This window comes from Acinonyx jubatus, chromosome D4 (genome assembly GCF_027475565.1).
Source record: "Acinonyx jubatus isolate Ajub_Pintada_27869175 chromosome D4, VMU_Ajub_asm_v1.0, whole genome shotgun sequence".
NCBI lineage: Eukaryota > Metazoa > Chordata > Mammalia > Carnivora > Felidae > Acinonyx > Acinonyx jubatus.
The window spans coordinates 12468070-12491473 of NC_069391.1; the positions used below are offsets into that span (position 1 = coordinate 12468070).

Sequence of the window (23404 nt, forward strand, 5' to 3'; positions counted from 1 at the left end):
ATGAATCCCACTTGATCATGGTGGATAAATGTTTTTATATGCTGTTGAATTCGATTTGCTAGTATCTTATTGAGAATTTTTGCATCCATATTCATCAGGAATATTGGACTCTAGTCTCTTTTTTTGCTGGGTCTCTGATTTGGAAATTAAAGTAATGCTGGCTTCATAGAATGAGTCTGGAAGTATTCCTTCCCTTTCTATTTATTGGAACAGCTTTAGAAGGATAGGTATTATCTCTTCTTTAAATGACTGGTAGAATTCCCCTGGGAAGCCATCTGGTCCTGGACTCTTATTTGTTGGGAGATTTTTGATAACTGAATCAATTTCTTTGCTGGTTTTGGGTCTGTTCAAGTTTTCTGTTTCTTCCTGTTTGAGTTTTGGCAGTGTGTGGGTGCTTAGGAATTTGTCCATTTCTTCCAGGTTGTCCAGTTTGTTGGCATATAATTTTTCATAGTATTTCCTGATAATTGCTTGTATTTCTGAGGGATTGGTTGTAATAATTCCATTTTCATTCATGATTTTATCTACTTGGGCCATCTCCCTTTTCTTTTTGAGAAGCCTAGCTAGAGGTTTATCAATTTTTTTTCCCAAAAACCAACTCTTGGTTTCATTGATCTGCTCTCCAGTTGTTTTAGATTCTATGTTGTTTATTTCTGCTCTGATCTTTATTATTTCTCTTCTGCTGGGTTTCAGGTGTCTTTGCTGTTCTGCTTCTATTTCCTTTAGGTGTGCTGTTAGATTTTGTATTTGGGATTTTTCCTGTTTCTTGAGATAGGCCTGGATTGCAATGTATTTTCCTCTGAGGACTGCCTTCGCTGCGTCCCAAAGCGTTTGGATTGTTGTATTTTCATCTTCATTTGTTTCCATATATTTTTAAATTTCTCCTCTAATTGCCTGGTTGACCCATTCATTCTTTAGTAGGGTGTTCTTTAACCTCCATGCTTTTGGAGGTTTTCCAGACTTTTTCCTGTGGTTGATTTCAAGTTTCATAGCATTGTGGTCTGAAAGTGTGCATGGTATGATCTCAATTCTTGTATACTTATGAAAGGCTGTTTTGTGATCCAGCATGTGATCTATCTTGGAGAATGTTCCATGTGCACTCGAGAAGAAAGTATATTCTGTTGCTTTGGGATGCAGAGTTCTAAATATATCTGTCAAGTCCATCTGATCTAACGTATCATTCAGAGCCTTTGTTTCTTTATTGACCGTGTGTCTAGATGATCTATCCATTGCTTTAAGTGGGGTATTAAAGTCCCCTGCAGTTACCCCATTCTTATCAATAAGGTTGCTTATGTTTGTGATTAATTGTTTCATATATTTGGGGGCTCCCATATTTGGTGCAGAGACATTTATAATTGTTAGCTTTTCCTGATGGATAGGCTCTGTAATTATATAATGCCCTTCTTCATCTCTTGTTATAGCCTTTAATTGAAAGTCTAGTTTCCGATATAAGTATGGCTACTCTAGCTTTCTTTTGACTTCCAGTAGCATGATAGATAGTTCTCCATCCCCTCACTTTCAATCTGAAAGTGTCCTCAGGTCTAAAATGAGTCTCTTGTAGACAGGAAATAGATGGGCCTTTTTTTTTTTTTATCCATTCCGATACCCTATGTCTTTTGGTTGGAGCATTTAGTCCATTTACATTCAGTGTTATTATAGAAAGATATAGGTTTAGAGTCATTGTGATGTCTGTAGGTTTCATGCTTGTAGTGATGTCTCTGGTACTTTGTCTCACAGGATCCCCTTTAGGATCTCTTCTAGGGCTGGTTTAGTGGTGATAAATTCCTTCAGTTTTTGTTTTTTTGGGTAGACCTTTATCTCTCCTTCTATTCTGAATGACAGACTTGCTGGATAAAGGATTCTCAGCTGCATATTTTTTCTGTTCATCACATTGAAGATTTCCTGCCATTCCTTTCTGGACTGCCAAGTTTTGGTAGATACATCTGCCACTAATCTTATCGGTCTCCCTTTATATGGTAGAGTGTGTTTATCCCTAGCTGCTTTCAGAATTTTCTCTTTATCCTTGTATTTTGCCAGTTTCACTATGATATGTCATGCAGGAGATTGATTCAAGTTACGTCTGAAGGGAGTTCTCTGTGCCTCTTGGATTTCAATGCCTTTTTCCTTCCCCAGATCAGGAAAGTTCTCAGCTATGATTTGTTCAAGTATACCTTCAGCCCCTTTCTCTTTCTCTCTCTTCCTCTTCTGGGATTCATATTATACAGATACTGTTCCATTTCATTGCATCACTTAGTTCTCTAATTTTCCCCTCATACTTCTGGATTTTTTTTTCTCTCTTTTTCTCAGCTTCCTCTTTTTCCATAATTTTATCTTCTAATTCACGTATTCTCTCCTCTGCCTCTTCAATCCGAGCTGTGGTCACCTCCATTTTATTTTGCACATCACTTATAGCATTTTTAGCTCCTCATGACTATTTCTTAGTCCCTTGATCTCTGTAGCAATAGATTGTCTGCTGTCTTCTATGCTTTTTTCAAGCCCAGCGATCAATTTTATGACTATTATTCTAAATTCTTGTTCCGTTATCTTGCTTACATCAGTTTTGATTAATTTGCTAGCCGTTGCTACTTCCTGGAGTTTATTGTGAGGAGAATTCTTCCATTTCATCATTTTAGGTAGTCCCTGCAGTAGCTCCTAAGTGCAGGGCACTTCCCCTGTCCTGTCCAGAGTAACTTGTGTTGGTGGGTGAGGCCGCTGTCAGACCCTATATCTGCCCCAGCCCACTGCTGGGGCCAGTCAGACTGGTGTGTACCTTATCTTCCCCTTTCCCAGGGGCAGGACTCACTGTGGAGTGGTGTGGCCCCTGTCTGGGGTACTTGCACACTGCTAGGCTTGTGGTGCTGCTTCAATGGGATCTGGCCAAGGGCGTATTAGCCGAGGTGGATCCCCAAGGTACAGAGGGGCGGGAGGGGCAGGCTTAGCTTGCTTTGTTGTTGGTGGTCCCCTGTGGGAGGGGACTTGCAGCACCAGGAGGGAAGCAGGCCGACCCTTTGGAGGGTTGGATCCACAGAAGCACAGCGTTGGGTGTTTGCCTGGTGCAAGCAAGTTTGGTGACGGGATCTGGTTACCTTTGGGATTTTGGCTGGGGGATGGGAGAGGGAGATGGCTCTTCCCAGCACCTTTGTTCCCTGCCGAACTGAGCTCTGTCTTCTGGGGCTCAACACCTCTCCCTCCCAGTGTCCTCTCGCCCTCCTGCTCTCTGAGCAGAGCTGCTGACTTGTAACATTCCAGATGTTAAGTCCTGCTGGCTGTCAGAACTCACTCCGTCTGGCCCCTCTGCCTTTGCAAGTCAGACTAGGGGGCTCTGCCTTGCCAGGTGGGCTGCCCCTCCACCGCCCAGCTCCCTCCCACCAGTCTGTGTAGTGTGTACCGCCTCTCTGCCCTTCCTATCCTTTCCGTGTGCCTCTCGTCTACGTTTGGCTCTGGAGAGTCCATTCTGCTAGTCGTCTGGTGGTTTTCTAGGTTATTTAGGCAGGTGTGGGTGGAATCTAAGCAATCAGCTGGACGAGATGAACCCAGCGTCCTCCTACGCCGTCATCTTCCCAGGTCTCCCTCAGGAATCTCTGTGGTTTTGTTTTGTATTTCCCTGATGCTGAGTGATTTTGAGCATCTTTTCATGTGTCTGTTATCCATCCAGTTGTCTTCTTTTGAAAAATGCCTATTCCTATCTTCTTCCCATTTCTTCACTGGATTATTTGTTTTTCAGATCAACCTTACTTTAGGTCACCATTCCCATATTGGTCAATTCTCAAGTTGGTTGGTCAGATACTTAATTATAATTCTTCACAACCACTGGTAGGAAAAGCCATCAGTTTTGGATCTTTTACCCTTCTTAATCATGAAAGCACACAAAATCCATACATCAGAGTCCCAACATGCCCTGGCAGATACATATTGCCCATTTCCTATCACTTAATGGCTTATTATCACATCTTACAATTCAATAACCTCACTCTTTAAGATTTCTCCCTTTACCTGGGTCTCTAGGCCCAAATGCAGACCCCCTACGGAGGCATTCCTTGATGACCTGATTGGAATAAAGTGTCTAATACCTGATTAATACCTGAATTTACATTAAACACAATCATGTTCACTGTCATATACTTTTTCAGTTAAATGAAGGTAACTAACATTTATAGGTCTTTCTCGAGTCAACCGCAAAACAACCTCATAACATGTGTACTTACTACCTTTGTTTTATGGTGACTTAGAAAAATAAAGTAACTGGTAAAATGTAACTTGAACCAAGGGCTGCTTGAAGACAAACTGTGTAGTCAATCCACTTCACAAAAAGGCCTCTCTGTTTTGCTTTGACAAAATTAAAAATTTTATGTTAAGAAGCAGCTTTCAAACAACTAATGGAGTCAAAATTTTGTGGAGTTTCTCTCTTTGTCAGATTAAACTGAAAAGCATAGACTTTTTAGCATGCAGTCTACTATCCCTTGGTACCCTGATTTAAATCCAGGCACGTTTCTAGGCACTGTGAATTAAATTGTTCACGATCCAGCTATTTTATTGTTTATATGATTCATTTTTGTTTTTACATTTTAACATCTCTTATATTGGGATGCACTTAAATCCATGGCATGTCACACATAATTGGTAGCTATTTTTTTCTCAACGGTACATTAAAATAATGCATCTCACAATTGATGGCATTTTAGATTCAATAAAATACAATAATTTAGAATCAGTGAAGTCAAGAATAATGTTTGTTTCATCTATGTTTGTCCCAGTCAGTTTATAAATCTTTCTTATGCAGTTTCTATGAGCTACACTTTGTTATTCACTGGAGGCATATAGCATTGAGGAAAAGAAATATTATTTTTCCCTTTGTATCTTACAGACTAGGATCCCATAGCACTTAACACCCAGCCTTTACTGCAGAGGATACTCAGGAAGTATTTATGAAATTGACTTAAGCATGGACAAAGCCAACTAATTAAGCAATGTTTTCAAATGTTAGAAGGCAGTAACTATCATTCACTTAGTTCTCTGATCCTACAGTTATTTCATCTATCTCTTACTGAGTTCTTTCCCATCCTGAAACTTCCATACTTATGATAGTAGAATACAAAAAAGTAAAATACTCATTTTAATCATGCTGTTTGTATCAAAGAGGAGACCTACTGAATAACATCCATGAGGTTATTATAATTAACACTCCTTCTAGTAGTCTTTGTTTCTCCTGAGATCTCTACTGTAATTAGAAGGTATAATTAGTAGGTTTTCATTCTAAAGAAAATATTTTGCTATTCTAGAAAATAAGACACCAACTACAATGGAGGAGGTAGGTTTAAGTATTATTAAAATAATGTGCCTTTAGCTAATTACTGTTGTCATCCAAGAGCTCTAAATACTGGAACATTGGTATTAATCTAAACTAGATTATAATAAATATAAGATGTTAATATCAATCCCCAGGGTAATGACTAAGAAAATGACTAGTATATATTTAGATAAATATATATACATAAGTACATGTTTAATAATACAAATTAATATGCTAATATTGTTATATAATAATTATATATAATAATTATATATATAGTTAGAAAAGGAAATGAGAAGGGAAACAAACTGTACATTATAAAAAAACTGATTAAACACAAAACAAGGAAGTAATAGTTCTTAAATCTTTTTGGGGAGGACCAAAATTGATACAAATCATATAGAAAACATGGAATAAAATGACAGAAATAAGGCCTTACTTTGCAGCAATTAACTTAAATGTAAATGGATTAAACTCTTCAATTCAAAGGAGAGTTTGGAAGAATGGATTAAAAAAGAAACCAGGATCTAACCATATACTATGTAGAGGAGACTCACTTGAGGACCAAAGATACAAATAAAAGCGAAAGAGTGGAAAAGATATTCAATGAAAATAGTGACCAAGAGAGAGCTGAGATGGCTAAAACAGACTTTAAGTAAAATGTTGTTACAAGAGGTAAAGAAGGACATTATATAAGGAAAAAGAGTCAGTACCTCAAGAAGATATGAATGCTGGGACAATCCTCTTATCTATCAGAGTTTTAAAGGAAACGTGGAGAAAAGTGCACAAAAACTCTTAATGTTTGCAATTTGACAAGTAATAAGACAAAATGTCAAAGGTAAAATGTGGAATCACACTCATCTAAGGCTCCTCTATGAGAATGAAAAAATAAAATCAGAAGAATTTTTCTATAAAGAAATAATCAACTCTAATCAAAGGGAGAGAGATAATAAAACTTATTTTAACCTAAAATAATTTTTTTTAGGTATTAGTCTATGATAAGAAAAAATAAAAAGAAACAAAGATCTTTTGCTAACCAGTTAACCATATCAAAAACAAGGTCCCAATGTAAAATAAACTTAAATATGCTTGTCATAAATGCAGGTTTGTTGTGTTCCATTTTCATTCCAGTTAATGTTAGAAATAAGACTCTGCTGTTAAATTGTTTTTTGTTGGTCACCTCAAGTGAAAACTGGTTTTAGGTAATTGTAGAAAGTCATCCAACATGGCTGGGAAAGAAGATAATGATTTTTCATAAAGTGCATTTCTTGGGTTTATTGTTGACTGTATAGCTAAATCCAATTAAGGATTTAAATCCAAGAGGAGGTCTTTGATTTAAAACATTTTTCTACTTTTCTGGGTATTTCTTTCTCCAAAAATTATAAATGAGTACTGCAGCTTTCAACTTTGGAAAAGAACTGCAGTAGTATTTCTTCTGATGAAGTTAAAAAGGACACTTTGAATTACACTACTCTAAGCTTGAACATGCCTTGACGCTTTAATTGTGGTCCAACAACAAATACTTTCTTTTCCCTGGTCTTCCTGGACAAGTCATGAGTTTAGAGGCAGCACTTCTGTCTTTGATTATCTGCTCCATGCACCACAAGCTCAGTGACTTCAGACCAGTCACTTTTTCTTATTTGAATGTCAATATATTCATCTTTTGAATAGGACTAATAAAGTCTACCTAATTGGGTTCTGAGCATTAAATGAGATCACATGGTAAAAGCAAAGCCTTGCTGATTCAGACACCCCCCACCCCCCATTATTCATAATTACTTCTTCTGTATCAGCTGGTCTGGGAGACACATGAGGGAGAGAATATATATATATTGTCTCATCTATTGTTGTGTCACCAGTGTCTAGGACAAGGACTGGCATATAGTAGATAGATGCTCAATGATTTTTCTGAATATGTACCTATTATGACCTAACAGTGATTGAAATATACATGGTAGCAGCACAATAGAGCTAAGATTGAATTAAGAAATCCATATATATGATTTTGTCAACTAAGCAGAGAGATATGCAATTCTCAGTGTCTTGAGTTTCCAATTAGTAACATGTCAGTTACTAGCAATTATTAATATGTTAAGTACCTGTAGTAGTTATTGTCATGCATTTTCCAGATCCCCCTTTAGGAATGAAGGGCTTATTGTCCCAGTTTTGGGGAGGATGCTGATAGACAGCCTTTGACTGTAAGCCCTTTTTGGGGGGTTGTCTCAGCTGAAGAAAGCTGTCTAGTCCTAGACCATGCATTTAACTAGGGTAGCCTACTTGCAATGACTGACTGAAGCAGAGGTATACAGGTCTGGCCCTCTTATCTCAACTTGGGACAGGTCTGCTGGGCATCCCAACTTCAGAATGCTTCTGGGTCAATTGAGGCTTCCTTTGAGACTGCAGCATAGTTTGACCTGTCCCTCTGCCCAGTCCTGCCGTCATTTCCTTTCCTTAGGTGTTGATCATAAGAGTATTCCAAAGAAATCTCCTAAACTCAAGTCTCCAACTCAGAGTTTGCTTTCTGGAGTATGTGACCTGCAACAGTACTTGTCGATTTATTTCCCAGCTTTATTGAGGTATAACTGACAAATAGCATTGCATAAATTTAAGGTATAGAATGTGGTAATTTGATATATGTATATATTGTGTAATGGTTATCACAATAAGATTAGTTAACACATCTATCACATAGTTATCATCTATTTTTTTTGTGATGAGAACACTTAAAATCTATTTTCTTAGCAAATTTCAAGTATACAATACATCACATGTATAACTATCACATACACACATATACACACATATCACTACACATGTATAACATCACATGTGTAACTATCATCACATATCATGCAATACATTAGATTCTCAAAACTTATTCATCTTATAGTTGAAAGTTTGTACTCTGTCCGACATCTCTTCATGTCCTCCCTCCCCCAGACTCTGGAAATCACCAATCTACTCTCTGTCTCTGTGAGTTTTTCTTTAGATTCTATATATAAGTGATATCTTGTCTCTCTCTGACTTATTTCACTTAGAATAACACCCTCAAGTTTCATCCATGTTGTTGCTAATGGCAGGATTTCCTTCTTTTATATGGCTGAATAATATTCCATTTTATATACACGTGTACCACATTTTTCTTTTTCCGTTCATCCATTGACAGGCATTTAAGTTGTTTGTATATCTTGGCTATTGTGTGTAGTGTTGCAGTGAACCTGGGATTTTAAAATATCACTATACCCAGCACACAAATACCAGCTCACTTTCCCTTCTTCCATAATGATGACCTGATTGCCAGGATAAGTAGATATGTTCCTTTATTCTAACCAACCCATGAACATTGACCAGCAATGATCCAAGGCAAAATTATTAAGTTGGAAAAACAAAACAGAGGTTAAAAAATAAACATAAGCAAAACTATAATATCAGTAAAATTCAAATTAACATTAAGGTAATGTGATGGGTCATTTTAAAAAAAATGAAATTTATAGGGGCGCCTGGGTGGCTCAGTTGGTTAAGCATCCAACTTCAGCTTAGGTCATGATCTCATGGTTCATGGGTTGGAGCCCTGCATTGGGCTCTGTGCTGACAGCTCAGAGCGTGGAGCCTGATTTGGATTCTGTGTTTCCCTCTCTCTCTCTGCCCCACCCCTGCTCGTGCTCTACTCTCAAAAATGAATAAAACATTAAAAATAAAAAAAATGATATGGAGAGAGGAAGATGGCGGCATAGGAGGACGCTGGGCTCACTGCGCGTCCTGCTGATCACTTAGATTCCACCCACACCTGCCTAAATAACCCAGAAAACTGCCAGAGGATTAGCAGAACGGAGTCTCCGGAGCCAAGCGCAGACGAGAGGCCCATGGAAGAGGGTAGGAAGGGCGGAGAGGCGGTCCGCGCTCCACGGACTGGTGGGAGGGAGCAGGGGCGGAGGGGCGGCCCGCCGGCCAAGCAGAGCCCCGAGTCTGGCTTGCAAAAGCAGAGGGGCTGGATGGAGTGTGTTCCGAGGGCAAGAGGGACTTAGCATCTGGGAGGTCATAAGTTAACAGCTCTGCTCGGAAAGCGGGAAGGCTGGAGGACAAAGGGAGGGAGAGTTGCTGAGCCCCCGGAAGACAGCTTAGTTTGGCAGGGAACAAAGGTGCTCGCCAGTGCCATCTCCCTCGCCCATCCCCCAGCCAAAATCCCAAAGGGAACCAGTTCCTGCCAGGGAACTTTCTCGCTCCGCGAAAACACCCAATGCTGTGCTTCTGAGGAGCCACCCCTCCGGCAGTGGGTCTGACTCCCTCCCGCTGCCACAGGGCCCCTCCTGAAGTGGATCACCTAAGGAGAAGCAAGCTAAGCCTGCCCCTCCTGCCCCTGTGCACCTTGCCTACCCACCCCAGCTAATACGCCAGATCCCCAGCACCACAAGCCTGGTAGTGTGCAAGTAACCCAGACGGGCCACACCACCCCACAGTGAATCCCGCCCCTAGGAGAGGGGAAGAGAAGGCACACACCAGTCTGACAGTGGCCCCAGCGGTCGGCTGGGGGCAGACATCAGGTCTGACTGCGACCCCGCCCACCAACTCCAGTTATACACCACACCACAGGGGAAGTGCCCTGTAGGTCTGCACCACTCCAGGGACTATCCAAAATGACCAAGCGGAAGAATTCCCCTCAGAAGAATCTCCAGGAAATAACAACAGCTAATGAACTGATCAAAAAGGATTTAAATGATATAACAGAAAGTGAATTTAGAATAATAGTCATAAAATTAATCGCTGGGCTTGAAAACAGTATAGAGGACAGCAGAGAATCTCTTGCTACAGAGATCAAGGGACTAAGGAACAGTCAGGAAGAGCTGAAAAATGCTTTAAACGAGATGCAAAATAAAATGGAAACGACGACGGCTCGGATTGAAGAGGCAGAGGAGAGAATAGGTGAGCTAGAAGATAAAATTATGGAAAAAGAGGAAGCTGAGAAAAAGAGAGATAAAAAATCCAGGAGTATGAGGAGAAAATTAGAGAACTAAGTGATACACTAAAAAGAAATAATATACACATAATTGGTATCCCAGAGGAGGAAGAGAGAGGGAAAGGTGCTGAAGGTGTACTTGAAGAAATAATAGCTGAGAACTTCCCTGGTCTGGGGAAGGAAAAAGGCATTGAAATCCAAGAGGCACAGAGAACTCCCTTCAGACGTAACTTGAATCGATCTTCTGCACGACATAGCATAGTGAAACTGCCAAAATACAAGGATAAAGAGAAAATTCTGAAAGCAGCAAGGGATAAACGTGCCCTAACTTATAAAGGGAGACCTATAGGACTCGTGACTGATCTCTCTTTTGAAACTTGGCAGGCCAGAAAGGCATGACAGGAGATCTTCAATGCATTGAACAGAAAAAATAGGCAGCCGAGAATCCTTTATCCAGCAAGTCTGTCATTTAGAATAGAAGGAGAGATAAAGGTCTTCCCAAACAAACAAAAACTGAAGGAATTTGTCACTACTAAACCAGCCCTACGAGAGATCCTAAAGGGAATCCTGTGAGACAAAGTACCAGAGACATCGCTACAAGCATAAAACATACAGACATCACAGTGACTCTAAACCCGTATCTTTCCATAATAACACTGAATGTAAATGGACTAAATGCGCCAACAAAAGACATAGGGTATCAGAATGGATAAAAAAAACAAGACCCATCTATTTGCTGTCTACAAGAGACTCATTTTAGACCTGAGGACACCTTTAGATTGAGAGTCAGGGGATGGAGAACTATTTATCATGCTACTGGAAGCCAAAAGAAAGCTGGAGTAGCCATACTTATATCAGACAAACTAGACTTTCAATTAAAGGCTGTAATAAGAGATGAAGAAGGGCATTATATAATAATTACAGGGTCTATACATCAGGAAGAGGTAACAATTATAAATGTCTATGCGCCGAATACGGGAGCCCCCAAATATATAAAACAATTACTCACAAACATAAGCAACCTTATTGATAAGAATGTGGTAATTGCAGGGGACTTTAACACCCCACTTACAGAAACGGATAGATCATCTAGACACACGGTCAATAAAGAAACAAGGGCCCTGAATGATACATTGGATCAGATGGACTTGACAGATATATTTAGAACTCTGCTTCCCAAAGCAACAGAATATACTTTCTTCTTGAGTGCACATGGAACATTCTCCAAGATAGATCACATACTGGGTCACAAAACAGCCCTTCATAAGTATACAAGAATTGAGATCATACCATGCATACTTTCAGACCACAATGCTATGAAGCTTGAAATCAACCACAGGAAAAAGTCTGGAAAACCTCCAAAAGCATGGAGGTTAAAGAACACCCTACTAAAGAATGAGTGGGTCAACCAGGCAATTAGAGAAGAATTTTAAAAATATATGGAAACAAACGAAAATGAAAATACAACAATCCAAACGCTTTGGGATGCAGTGAAGGCAGTCCTGAGAGGAAAATACATTGCAATCCAGGGCTATCTCAAGAAACAAGAAAAATCTCACATACAAAATCTAACAGCACACTTAAAGGAAATAGACAAAAAAAAAATAGCAAAAAATATACAAAAAAAAAAATAGCAAAGACAGCCTAAATCCAGCAGAAGAAGAGAAATAATAAAGATCAGAGCAGAAATAAACAATATAGAATCTAAAAAAACTGTAGAGCAGATCAGCGAAACCAAGAGTTGGTTTTTTGAAAAAATAAACAAAATTGACAAACCCCTAGCCAGGCTTCTCAAAAAGAAAAGGGAGATGACCCAAATAGATAAAATCATGAATGAAAATGGAATTATTGCAACCAATCCCTCAGAGACACAAACAATTATCAGGGAATACTATGAAAAATTATATGGCAACAAATTGGACAACCTGGAAGAAATGGACAAATTCCTAAACTCCCACAGTCTTCCAAAACTCAATCAGGAGGAAATAGAAAGCTTGAACAGACCCATAACCAGCAAAGAAATTGAATCGGTTATCAAAAATCTCCCAACAAATAAGAGTCCAGGACCAGATGGCTTCCCAGGGGAGTTCTACCAGACGTTTAAAGCAGAGATAATACCTATCCTCCTCAAGCTATTCCAAGAACTAGAAAGGGAAGGAAAACTTCCACACTCATTCTATGAAGCCAGTATTACTTTGATTCCCAAACCAGACAGAGACCCAGTAAAAAAAGAGAACTACAGGCCAATATCCCTGATGAATATGGATGCAAAAATTCTCAATAAGATACTAGCAAATCGAATTCAACAGCATATAAAAAGAATTATTCACCAAGATCAAGTGGGATTCATTCCTGGGATGCAGGGCTGGTTCAACATTCATAAATCAATCAATGTGATACATCACATAAATACAAGAAAAGAGAAGAACCATATGATCCTGTCAATTGATGCAGAAAAGGCCTTTGACAAAATCCAGCACCCTTTCTTAATAAAAACCCTTTAGAAAGTCGGGATAGAAGGAACATACTTAAAGATCATAAAAGCCATTTATGAAAAGCCCACAGCTAACATCATCCTCAATGGGGAAAAACTGAGAGCTTTTTCCCTGAGATCAGGAACACGACAGGGATGTCCACTCTCACCGCTGTTGTTTAACATAGTGTTGGAAGTTCTAGCATCAGCAATCAGACAACAAAAGGAAATCAAAGGCATCCAAATTGGCAAAGATGAAGTCAAGCTTTCGCTTTTTGCAGATGACATGATATTATACATGGAAAATCCGATAGACTCCACCAGAAGTCTGCTAGAACTGATACATGAATTCAGCAAAGTTGCAGGATACAAACTCAATGTACAGAAATCAGTTGCATTCTTATACACTAACAATGAAGCAACAGAAAGACAAATAAAGAAACGGATCCCATTCACAATTGCACCAAGAAGCATAAAATACCTAGGAATAAATCTAACCAAAGATGTAAAAGATCTGTATGCTGAAAACTATAGAAAGCTTATGAAGGTAATTGAAGATGATAGAAAGAAATGGAAAGACATTCCCTGCTCATGGATTGGAAGAATAAATATTGTCAAAATGTCAATACTACCCAAAGCTATCTACACATTCAATGCAGTCCCAATCAAAATTGCACGAGCATTTTTCTCGAAGCTAGAACAAGCAATTCTAAAGTTCATATGGAAACACAAAAAGCCCCGAATAGCCAAAGTAATTTTGAAGAAGAAGACCAAAGCAGGAGGCATCACAATCCCAGACTTTAGCCTCTACTACAAAGCTGTCATCATCAAGACAGCATAGTATTGGCACAAAAACAGACACATAGACCAATGGAATAGAATGGAAACCCCAGAACTGGACCCACAAACGTATGGCCAACTAATCTTTGACAAAGAAGGAAAGAACATCCAATGGAAAAAAGACAGTCTCTTTAACAAATGGTGCTGGGAGAACTGGACAGCAACATGCAGAAGGTGGAAACTAGACCACTTTCTCACACCATTCACAAAAATAAACTCAAAATGGATAAAGGACCTGAATGTGAGACAGGAAACCATCAAAACCCTAGAGGAGAAAGCAGGAAAAGACCTCTCTGACCTCAGCCATAGCAATCTCTTACTCGACACATCCCCAAAGGCAAGGGAATTAAAAGCAAAAATGAATTACTGGGACCTTATGAAGGTAAAAAGCTTCTGCACAGCAAAGGAAACAACCAACAAAACTAAAAGGCAACCAACGCAATGGGAAAAGATATTCGCAAATGACATATCGGACAAAGGGCTAGTATCCAAAATCTATAAAGAGCTCACCAAACTCCACTCCCGAAAAACAAATAACCCAGTGAAGAAATGGGCAGAAAACATGAATAGACACTTCTCTAAAGAAGACATCCGGATGGCCAACAGGCACATGAAAAGATGCTCAATGTCGCTCCTTATCAGGGAAATACAAATGAAAACCACACTCAGATATCACCTCACGCCAGTCCGAGTCACCAAAATGAATAAATGAGGAGACTATAGATGCTGGCGAGGATGTGGATAAACGGGAACCGTCTTGCACTGTTGGTGGGAATGCAAATTGGTGCAGCCACTCTGGAGAACAGTGTGGAGGTTCCTCATAAAATTAAAAATAGACCTACCCTATGACCCAGCAGTAGCACTGCTAGGAATTTACCCAAGGGGTACAGGAGTACTGATGCATAGAGGCACTTGTACCCCAATGTTGATAGCAGCACTCTCAACAATAGCCCAATTATGGAATGAGCCTAAATGTCCATCAACTGATGAATGGATAAAGAAATTGTGGTTTATATACACAATGGAGTACTACGTGGCAATGAGAAAGAATGAAATATGGCCCTTTGTAGCAACGTGGATGGAACTGGAGAGTGTTATGCTAAGTGAAATAAGCCATACAGAAAAAGACAGACACCATATGTTTTCACTCTTATGTGGATCCTGAGAAACTTGACAGAATCCCATGGGGGAGGGGAAGGAAAAAAAAAAAGAAGAGGTTAGAGTGGGAGAGAGCCAAAGTATGAGAGACTCTTAAAAACTGAGACCAAACTGAGGGTTGATGGGGGGTGGGAGGGAGGGGAGGGTGGGTGATGGGTATTGGGGAGGGCACCTTTTGGGATGAGCACTGGGTGTTGTATGGAAACCATTTTGACAATAAATTTCATATATGGAAAAAAAATAAAATTAAATTTAAAAAATGATATTGATAGTATTGATGTTATAGAGAAAGATACTTTTGCTTTAATAATATTTATACGCAGAATGACTATTAACAGAAGGGGATGCAAATGACATTAAATAATATGAAGGGTGTGTTCAGTAGCTCAGGAAAATCAGATATCATACTGAGCCCAAGTTGCCAATAAGTATCTTCAGACACCAAAATTACTAAAAAAAATCACTTTACAACTCTTTACGGTTGTCTTATTCACTTGTAGAAAAGTTTAAAATTTTGACTTTGTTTAGATCAATATTGAGTATCCAGGGAGCTAAAGAGATGTATCATCACATATCATGCTGTACATTAGTAGTGGTAATAATAATAAATAAAAATTATTTATGGAGTCCACTGTTGTGCTAGTCAGTGTCCCAGTCACATTATAAACACTTTATATATTATCTTATAGTCTTTATCGTACCTCATTATCTTTTTGTAGCAATAAATCTTAGAATAAGGGAAGACATAGCGTTTCTGTCTGAAAGCCACTGATGGTGACCTTTCTGATGTAAAATAATGTAGCCCCCATGACCACATGGCTGTTTTCTTAGACTGGTGAGTGGGATAACCCCTGCGCTTATGTGCTTGCCTTCTGGAAAGGTGGCAGGTAAACACAGTAACTTGTTTGTTGTTTGTTGTTACAAACAAGTAACAACCATTGCTTGTTTTCAGTGGTTTTCTCATATATAATTTTAAAATTTTAGTTTAATTAAAAATTTTTTTATTTGAGTATAGTTGACATGCAGTGTTACATTAGTTTCAAGTATACAACATAGTGATTTGACAACTCTATGTATTTTGCTATGCTCACCACAAGTGTAACTAGTGTCTATCACCATACAGTACTATTACAACACTACAGACTAGATTCCTTATGCTATGCCTTTTATTCCTGTGATTTATTCATTCCATAACTGAAAGCCTGGATCTTCTGCTCCCCTTCACCCGTTTTTCCCATACCCCAACCTATCCCCTCTGGCAACCATCAGTTTGTTCTCTGTATTTATAGTTCTGCTTCTGCTTTTTCTAACACATAAGTTTAGAAAATGGCTTTATGTGGATATCTGATTGGAGAGCGGGGTCGGTGTCACAAGGAGGAGGCTCTACCAAGCACTACTAAAGGCTCTGTGTTGTCTGCCACAATGCCCAAAGCTCTAGGGTGATTGGAACTGGAAGCATTTGGGCACTCATTCAGGAGGAGACACATTTTGGCTCATGGAATTAATGTAATTGGGGTTCAAGGGACTACCTCAATGGCTGATTAGTCCCTGCAGGAGGGAATCCAAAAGTTTGCATCATAGCCTCTCCAGAGGGTTAGAAGTCTGGGCTGCATGGTGGCATCTTCTACTAAGAGGAGAGCACTGAACATTTTCTGGCCCATTTAACATCTGGGGATTCATGACTCCTTTGAGGCTGATTCCGCCTCCTTGGTTCAAAGATGGGAAGATAGCGCTTTTTTTAAGGCTGGATTTGATGACAGACTCCTGCTGCAAACATCATGTGAAGACTTACACTACCCTCCCCCATAGGATTTATTGTCCAGTTCTGTATTTTCTGGTATTTTCAAACAGGCTAACAGTGAAATTCTTCTGAAACTTAAATGTAACAATTAATAGACTTAAATTTTGGATGTATGCTCTCTGATTGAGGAAGTTATACATAAGGAAATAGAAAAGCAACAACAAGATAGCCTCAACAGCCTATCTAGCTACCAAAAGAAGGGAAACAATGAGAACAAAGTATAAAAACAGAACGTTTCCAGCAATTCTCAGGGAAGCAACTCCACCATTTGTAACGTAAAGGAAATCAGGTCATGTTTCCACATCAAATGACTTTCATCATACTTTGGAATAAAATGCAAGTTCTTTACCAGGACTTAAAAAGGCAACTCCATTCTAACCCTCTTGTTATAATCCAGCCATGCTGACTTTTGAAATGTTCCTTGAACTAAGGTTTTCTATCTCAGGACATTTGCACCTGACATTCCTTCCCTCCGAGCTCTCCACAGCTGGCTCTGTCTCCTCATTCATCCCTCAGATTCACTGTCAGTTTTTCTGAGGACACAGTCAATGGAACATTAGGTTTTCAGACAGCAATGACTGTGTGGGGTGTAATGGGGACAGGGTTGGACAACCTGGTTTAGTTAAGTGAGTGTGGCTTTTGAGCTGGACCAACTTAGAGTGGTGGCTCTGGCCACTTAATAGCTGCATGTTCTCAGGCAAGTCTGTTCACCTTCTCTCTGCCCCCATTTCCTCTTCTGTACCTAATGGGCAATAAGATCTTCCTCAAAGCTTTCTCTTGCCCTCAGGTGAAAATAATTGACTTGCATAAAGTGCCTACAATAGTTCTTGGTGTTTATTAGGCATTGAAATATTGCAAACTCCCCCTCCTTTAAAAAAACAGCTTTATTGTGTTATCACTGATACCCAAAAACTACACATATTTAGTGTACACAATTTGATCGTTTGGACATTTGTATACACTCATGAACCATCACCCCCAAGCAATTCCTCTTCTTTACTCCTCAGCAGTACTCTGAAACATGGCATTTCTTTTAAGTTAAAAAAAATGTTTATTTATTTTGAAACGGGGGGTGGGGGAGGGAGAGAGAGAATCCCAAGCAGCCTGCATACCCAGCATGGAGCCTGATGCAGGGCCCAATCCCACGATGATGAGCTCATGACTGGAACTGAAATCAAGAGTCGGATACTCAACTGATTGAGCCACCCAGGTGCTCCTGAAGCATGGCATCTCCTAACTACTTCTATAATTCATGAAAGACCTCTCTTCTTAGTATGGATCCTTTTTTGAAATTGCTTAAGGCAAAATTGGTATCTTTGAGAAAATTTTCCTTGTGGTCATATTGGACCCTTAGGGTAAGGGAGAAGGTCATGGTTAAGGGTATGGAACTGAAGGACTGCCTTCCTCTTGAGGTCTAAGTTATTGTGGCTCAATTCCCCCATTCACCAACCTGCAGAAGTTTAAATTGTCCTGGTGATTTCTGCACATTTTTAAAAGGTGTATGTCCTCTTGGTCATCTCTACCTCTGGGGCTCCGGTTTCCAAGAATGTCAAGTTGGAGCTCCACCTCACTGATCTAGAATTGATTTTTTTCCCAGGAATTGCAGAAGGCAGAATTAATAAGTCAGAGAAATTCTCTTTACAGCCACATATGCACCCTTAGGGAGGCAGGATAGGGGTTAAGAGTAAAAACCATAATTGTCCAAACAGATTTCAATCTCAGAACTGAGGTTAAGAAATGTTTGATTTCCAGAAAGTTATTTATACTTTTTTGCTTGTTTTGTTTCAAGTTTTTATTTAAATTCTAGTTGTTTAACATACAGAGTAATATTGGTTTTAGGAGTAGAATTTAATGATTCATCACTTATATATAACACCCAGTGCTCATCACAACAGGTACCCTCCTTAATACCCATCATCCATTTAGTCCATCTCACGCCCACCTCCCCTCCAGCAAACCTAAGTTTGTACTCTACCACTAAGAGTCTCTTATGGTTTGCCTCCTTCTCTTCCCCACCCCCCCGCCGTGTTGATCTGGTTTGTTTCTTAAAATCCACATATGAGTGAAATCATATATTTGTCTTTCTCTGACTAACATTTTGCTTAGCATAATACACTGTAGCTCCATCCACGTCATTAAAAATGGCAAGATTTCATTCTTTTTGATGACTAATATTCCAGTGTATATGTATACCACAGCTGTGCACCCTGATGTTTGTACTAGCATTATCAACAATAGCCAAATTATGGAAAAACCCCAAATGTCCATTGACTGATGGATGGATAAAGAAGTTATGTATATATTTTGATCCTCATGTATCCCATCTGAGATATGCAAATAATGAATTTGTGTTTTCTGTTAAAGACTTAGTAGAGAATTAGTATCATCATGTATGTAAAGTCCCTAGTCTGGTCTCTTTCAAAGTTAAGTGCTCTATGGTTACTGTGATTATATAGTCTTGAGTACCAGCAGGGTTTCTCTGCTGAAAGTCTAGGTAAGATCAGATAGAATCCCTCACTTCCAAAGTCAGTGGAAGTTTAAACCTATGCCAATATTTCTGCAAGTCCAAGAGGACTGTGATATTATTGTGACCTCTTTCTATAAGTTTCTGCTTCTGTTACTCTCCACATGACCAGATATGCAACTTAAGCCCTTTCCTAATGACTCATATAAGGAGTGGGGTTTGCTAAAGATGTTTAGAGTATATGTGTTTGTGTGTGTTTTGGAGGAAGTTGATACTTTCATAAAAGGAACAGTTTCTAACTGATCCTTCATCAACCTGCTATCAATATCCGTTGACAGGTCTGTCTTGGGAAAATTTTCACGTCTGGTTAAGTCCTATGTAGTCTCCAGTTTACCCCACCTGGTTGACCCCTCTCTCCTGTACATCTTTATATGAGAGTAATGGAGAAAAGCCTCTTAACCTTTGTGTGCTTCCCAAGACCACTGCCCTCTTCTGTGAACTGACTACAGAGGAGCAGCAAAATAACATATTCATGAATTTCGTGTTTTCTGATAAATAACTGTCAAGTGCCTCAACTGTGTTCCAGCTCCGTTGGGCATGTCCATGCTTTGGTTCTTATTCTTTTGTGAGATTTGTCTGTGTAGCTGAGGTTTGTCTCTTTTTCCCTTGTGAATCTTTACAATAAACCCCTGTGACAATGTGGAATCCTACCTGAGCCCTGTGCTCCTGGAAAACAGTAACAGAGAAGAAATCCTCCCACCCTTTTGTGCTCTGAAAAATGACTGGACTGTGACCCTCAGCCAAAGTCCACATACCACCCCTGTGTGATGGCCCCTCTGAATGTCCACTGATGTCTGGGAAAAACTTTCCCTGATCAACTATCCAATCTCACCACTGTCACCTGCTCATCCCACTTTACAACACGTGGTTCCTTCTAGCTTCTTCCTCTTCCTCCTATAAAAGAAAAGCCCTTTTCTGCCTGACCTTTGACACTTCTTGCAGATCTCCTGGCTGGGTATTCTTCCTGTTACAACAGTCCTCTCTCACTTACTACTATGGCCCCTTCCCTCCATCTTGGAATAATCCTTTCAAATACAGTCTCTCTTTACTTAAGCCCAGAGGTTTTTTGTTTTTTGTTTTTGACACCTGTTACTTAAAAGTATACATGTTCCTCTGTACCTTGTAACTGGAAACAACCCAAATACCACAAAATTTCACTCTAAGTCTAGTGTTGCCTATTTTATTTTGTTTCCTTAGGCTCCTGCAGATTTTTGGCCATCAGACTGTTGGCTTATCATCTAGCACATAATCTTTGTTTTTAAGTCTCAGAGACTGGCACATAGTGTATAATAAATAGAAATTTGTCAAATGAACAAATGAATTCACAAATCTCTGAGTGGCCAAATAAATTTATGGACTAACAGCGACCTTAATATTTTTCAGAACTCACCAATGGACAAAAGCATTTTTCCATGCCCAATTCTGGTTTTCTCATTAGTAGTTGGGTCACATCTGTTAAGGAAGAAGAATCCCTAGCAGTTGGAGGCATCTATTATCAGGGTAATTGGAACATAATATCTACTCCCTGAGAGAGTGGCACACTTAAATTTGGGTCAAATGAAATTAATAAGGAAAGACAATGCATAGTCGACTGTGCCAGGTGGGAAGCAGGGAAGAACACTGAGATGCTATGCTCTTGAGGAACTGGCCTGGGACTGATTCACCAAGAGTCATCTACTGGGGTGATTTCATTTTTTTACCATATAATAACTATAGAAGTCAGGACCTTAGTCTTTGAAATTGACCTAGAGGAAGGAGTCATGACCATTATAAGGGGAGAAAGAGAGATCTTGCTATTGAAGGGCACTTGGGCTACCATGATAAGTTACACACTCATACATGCGTGCGCGCACACACACACACACACACACACACACACACACACACTTAAAGTTCTTCAAACAGCTTTAAATGACTACATAAGAAAACTCAGCCCTATGAATAGGGATACCTATAAATAAGGAGTTTCTAGTGATCAAACTCAAGGATAGGAGCGATTTCAATAGGATTGGGATTATGTGAAAGGCATGTGATGTCCTGGAAACCAGATGTGTTTTCCAAATTTAGACTGGTGCACAGAGAACAAGATACAGGTAGACCTTGTCCCAGTCAGATAATATTAGAGACCACTGGGAAATAAGCATCATATTTAGGGGTAGCTTCAACACATTAGTTTCATCACATGCAATAAACATTCTTCTATCAGGGATGAAATAAATCATTAAAGTTACCATCCTTCAGAATTGAATGACAGACACGTTAAAAACCTGCAGTCAGGTGAGAGATTAACGGGCTTCTCTTAAGACCTCAGATTCCTTATTGGCATTTCACCCAGTGCATCAGCTTTGTCAAGCCCTGCTTCATGTCTTTGTTCCTCAGACTATAGATAAATGGGTTTAGCATGGGGGTTAGTATGGTGTAGATAATTGTTGCTATTCGATCCTTGACAGTATAGTTGGACAGGGGCTGGAAATAGACATAGCTAATGCTTCCATAAAACAGGGTCACCACTGTGAGATGAGAGCCACAGGTGGAAAATGCTTTGCGCTTCCCAGCAGCTGAAGGAATCTTCAGAACAGTGATGAGGATTCTTAAGTAAGAGATGATGATGCACGAAAAGGGTGTCATTATGACAGCCAACCCTTCTGTCATTACTGTGATTTCTTTGACAAAATGGGAGGAACAGGACAATTTCAGCACTGGCTGGTCATCACAGAAAAAATGGTGGATGACATTAGAGGAACAGAAGATGAGTTGATTGGTTAGGAGAATGTGCAGGAGGGAGTGGAGGTGTGGAATGCAGAAGGAGAGGATCAGAAGCAGGACACAGCGTCTGTGATTCATGATGGTGATGTAGTGAAAAGGATAACATATGGCTACATAGCGGTCAATGGCCATGGCTGCCAGGAGGTAACTGTCTGTATTTCCAAAGGCTATGAAGAAGTACATCTGGGTCAGACACTCACCATAAGAGATGGCCTTTGTCTCTGATAAGAGGTTCACCAGCATCTTGGGGATAATGACTGTCACATAGCAAATGTCAACAAAGGACAGGATGCTCAGGAAAAAGTACATGGGTGTCTGGAGGCGAGTGTCTGAGCGAATGGCTAGGATGATGAGCACGTTTCCTATCACTGTGATGAGGTAGATGGGGAGAAACACAGCAAAGAGTGGCTTCTGATCTTCAGGTCGAGAGGAGAGTCCCAGGAGGATGAATTCAGAGGGTCTTGTTAGGTTACTTTTCCCCATAGCTTTGAGTTCACCTAGAGATAAAGTAACACTATAACAGACTCTTCCAACATTCGATATAATCTACCCAAGAATTTTTTTGTTTATTCTTCCTATCAGCAATTAAAACAACCAAAATATTACAATTACCTGGATTGTGACTTCTTTCCATTAACGTTCAGAATTCAGAATTTAATGTATATTTTAACCCCCTTTCAGTCTTCTGCTGTAAAGAGAGACTAATACAGGGAAAACAGAAATGGGAGAGAGAAAAAAGAAGATAGATACAGAGAGGGAATGAGAGAAAGAGAGAATTCTCTGAAAAGGCAGGAACAGAATCCTGGAGAAATTATCTTTTGATTGAGGATTTTCATTCATTAATTCATGGCAGGAGGATCAGCAGTTTGCTTCCCATCTAATTTCCAGCTGATGGAATGATGATTTCTGCTAACTCTGATGTTTTTCTCTGCATCAATTATTCTGGAGGTTGAAAATTATCTGAAAAGGCAATGAAATATGAGATCACCCAACAGGTATTCCGTGCCTCTCACTTTCTAGTGAAAATTAATTGGAGCGAAAGAATAAGCATAAAAAGATAAAAGATAGGCAGAGATAATAGGACAGTGAAAACATTTCTTTTAATGATAACATCAATCCCATCCTGTGCCCAATCCCTGGATCTAAAAGTGTTGTTATTGGTGGTATGTGCTTATTTGTGTTGGTGTAATTCTTTTCCAAATTCCTGTCTTAGCTATAGACAGGCTGCCCAGAAAAATCACAGAAGGAAGGCATCTGCTCCTAGACAAGATTTCAACCTTCATGAATCTGAAGGTTTTCTTCCCTGCCTCCTCTGGACCTTCTACAGGCTGAGGGGACTATAGACATTCATAGACTCCACCCTCTGTCAAGGGAGCATCCTTTGAGACTGTGAAGAAGTCCCCAAAGCTTAGGTAGAGGAGACATTAGAGCACAAGAGAACTTCAATTATTGAAGTTTTGGAGTTTCTTCCCTAAGGATTCTGTGAAGTATCAGTGCTTTGTTTCTCCTGTGGCAGTCACCATTTTGACCTTTCTCCTTTAGGCCAAAAACACCCTATATGAGGTTGGCTCTGGTGACAGAGATGCCCAGTGCTGGCT

The 23404-nt window shown here is 39.7% G+C and overlaps 2 protein-coding genes across 4 annotated transcripts in view; one reads left to right on the plus strand and one right to left on the minus strand.

The window, feature by feature from the left end:
• Positions 1 to 23404, plus strand: part of LOC106965928 (olfactory receptor 1L8-like) — a 412015-nt gene that overhangs the window by 129432 nt on the left and 259179 nt on the right. The gene's annotated exons all lie outside the window — the stretch shown is intronic.
• On the minus strand, positions 21357 to 22327 carry LOC106965983 (olfactory receptor 1L1). The gene has a single exon (XM_015062063.3). It carries the CDS (start codon positions 22287 to 22289, stop codon positions 21357 to 21359), a length of 933 nt encoding a protein of 310 aa, XP_014917549.1. The 5' UTR covers positions 22290 to 22327.

What these genes read in the sequence shown, in the direction of transcription:
- LOC106965983 (XM_015062063.3), bottom strand. Translation starts at nt 22,289, where the DNA reads ATGGGGAAAAGTAACCTAACAAGACCCTCTGAATTCATCCTCCTGGGA.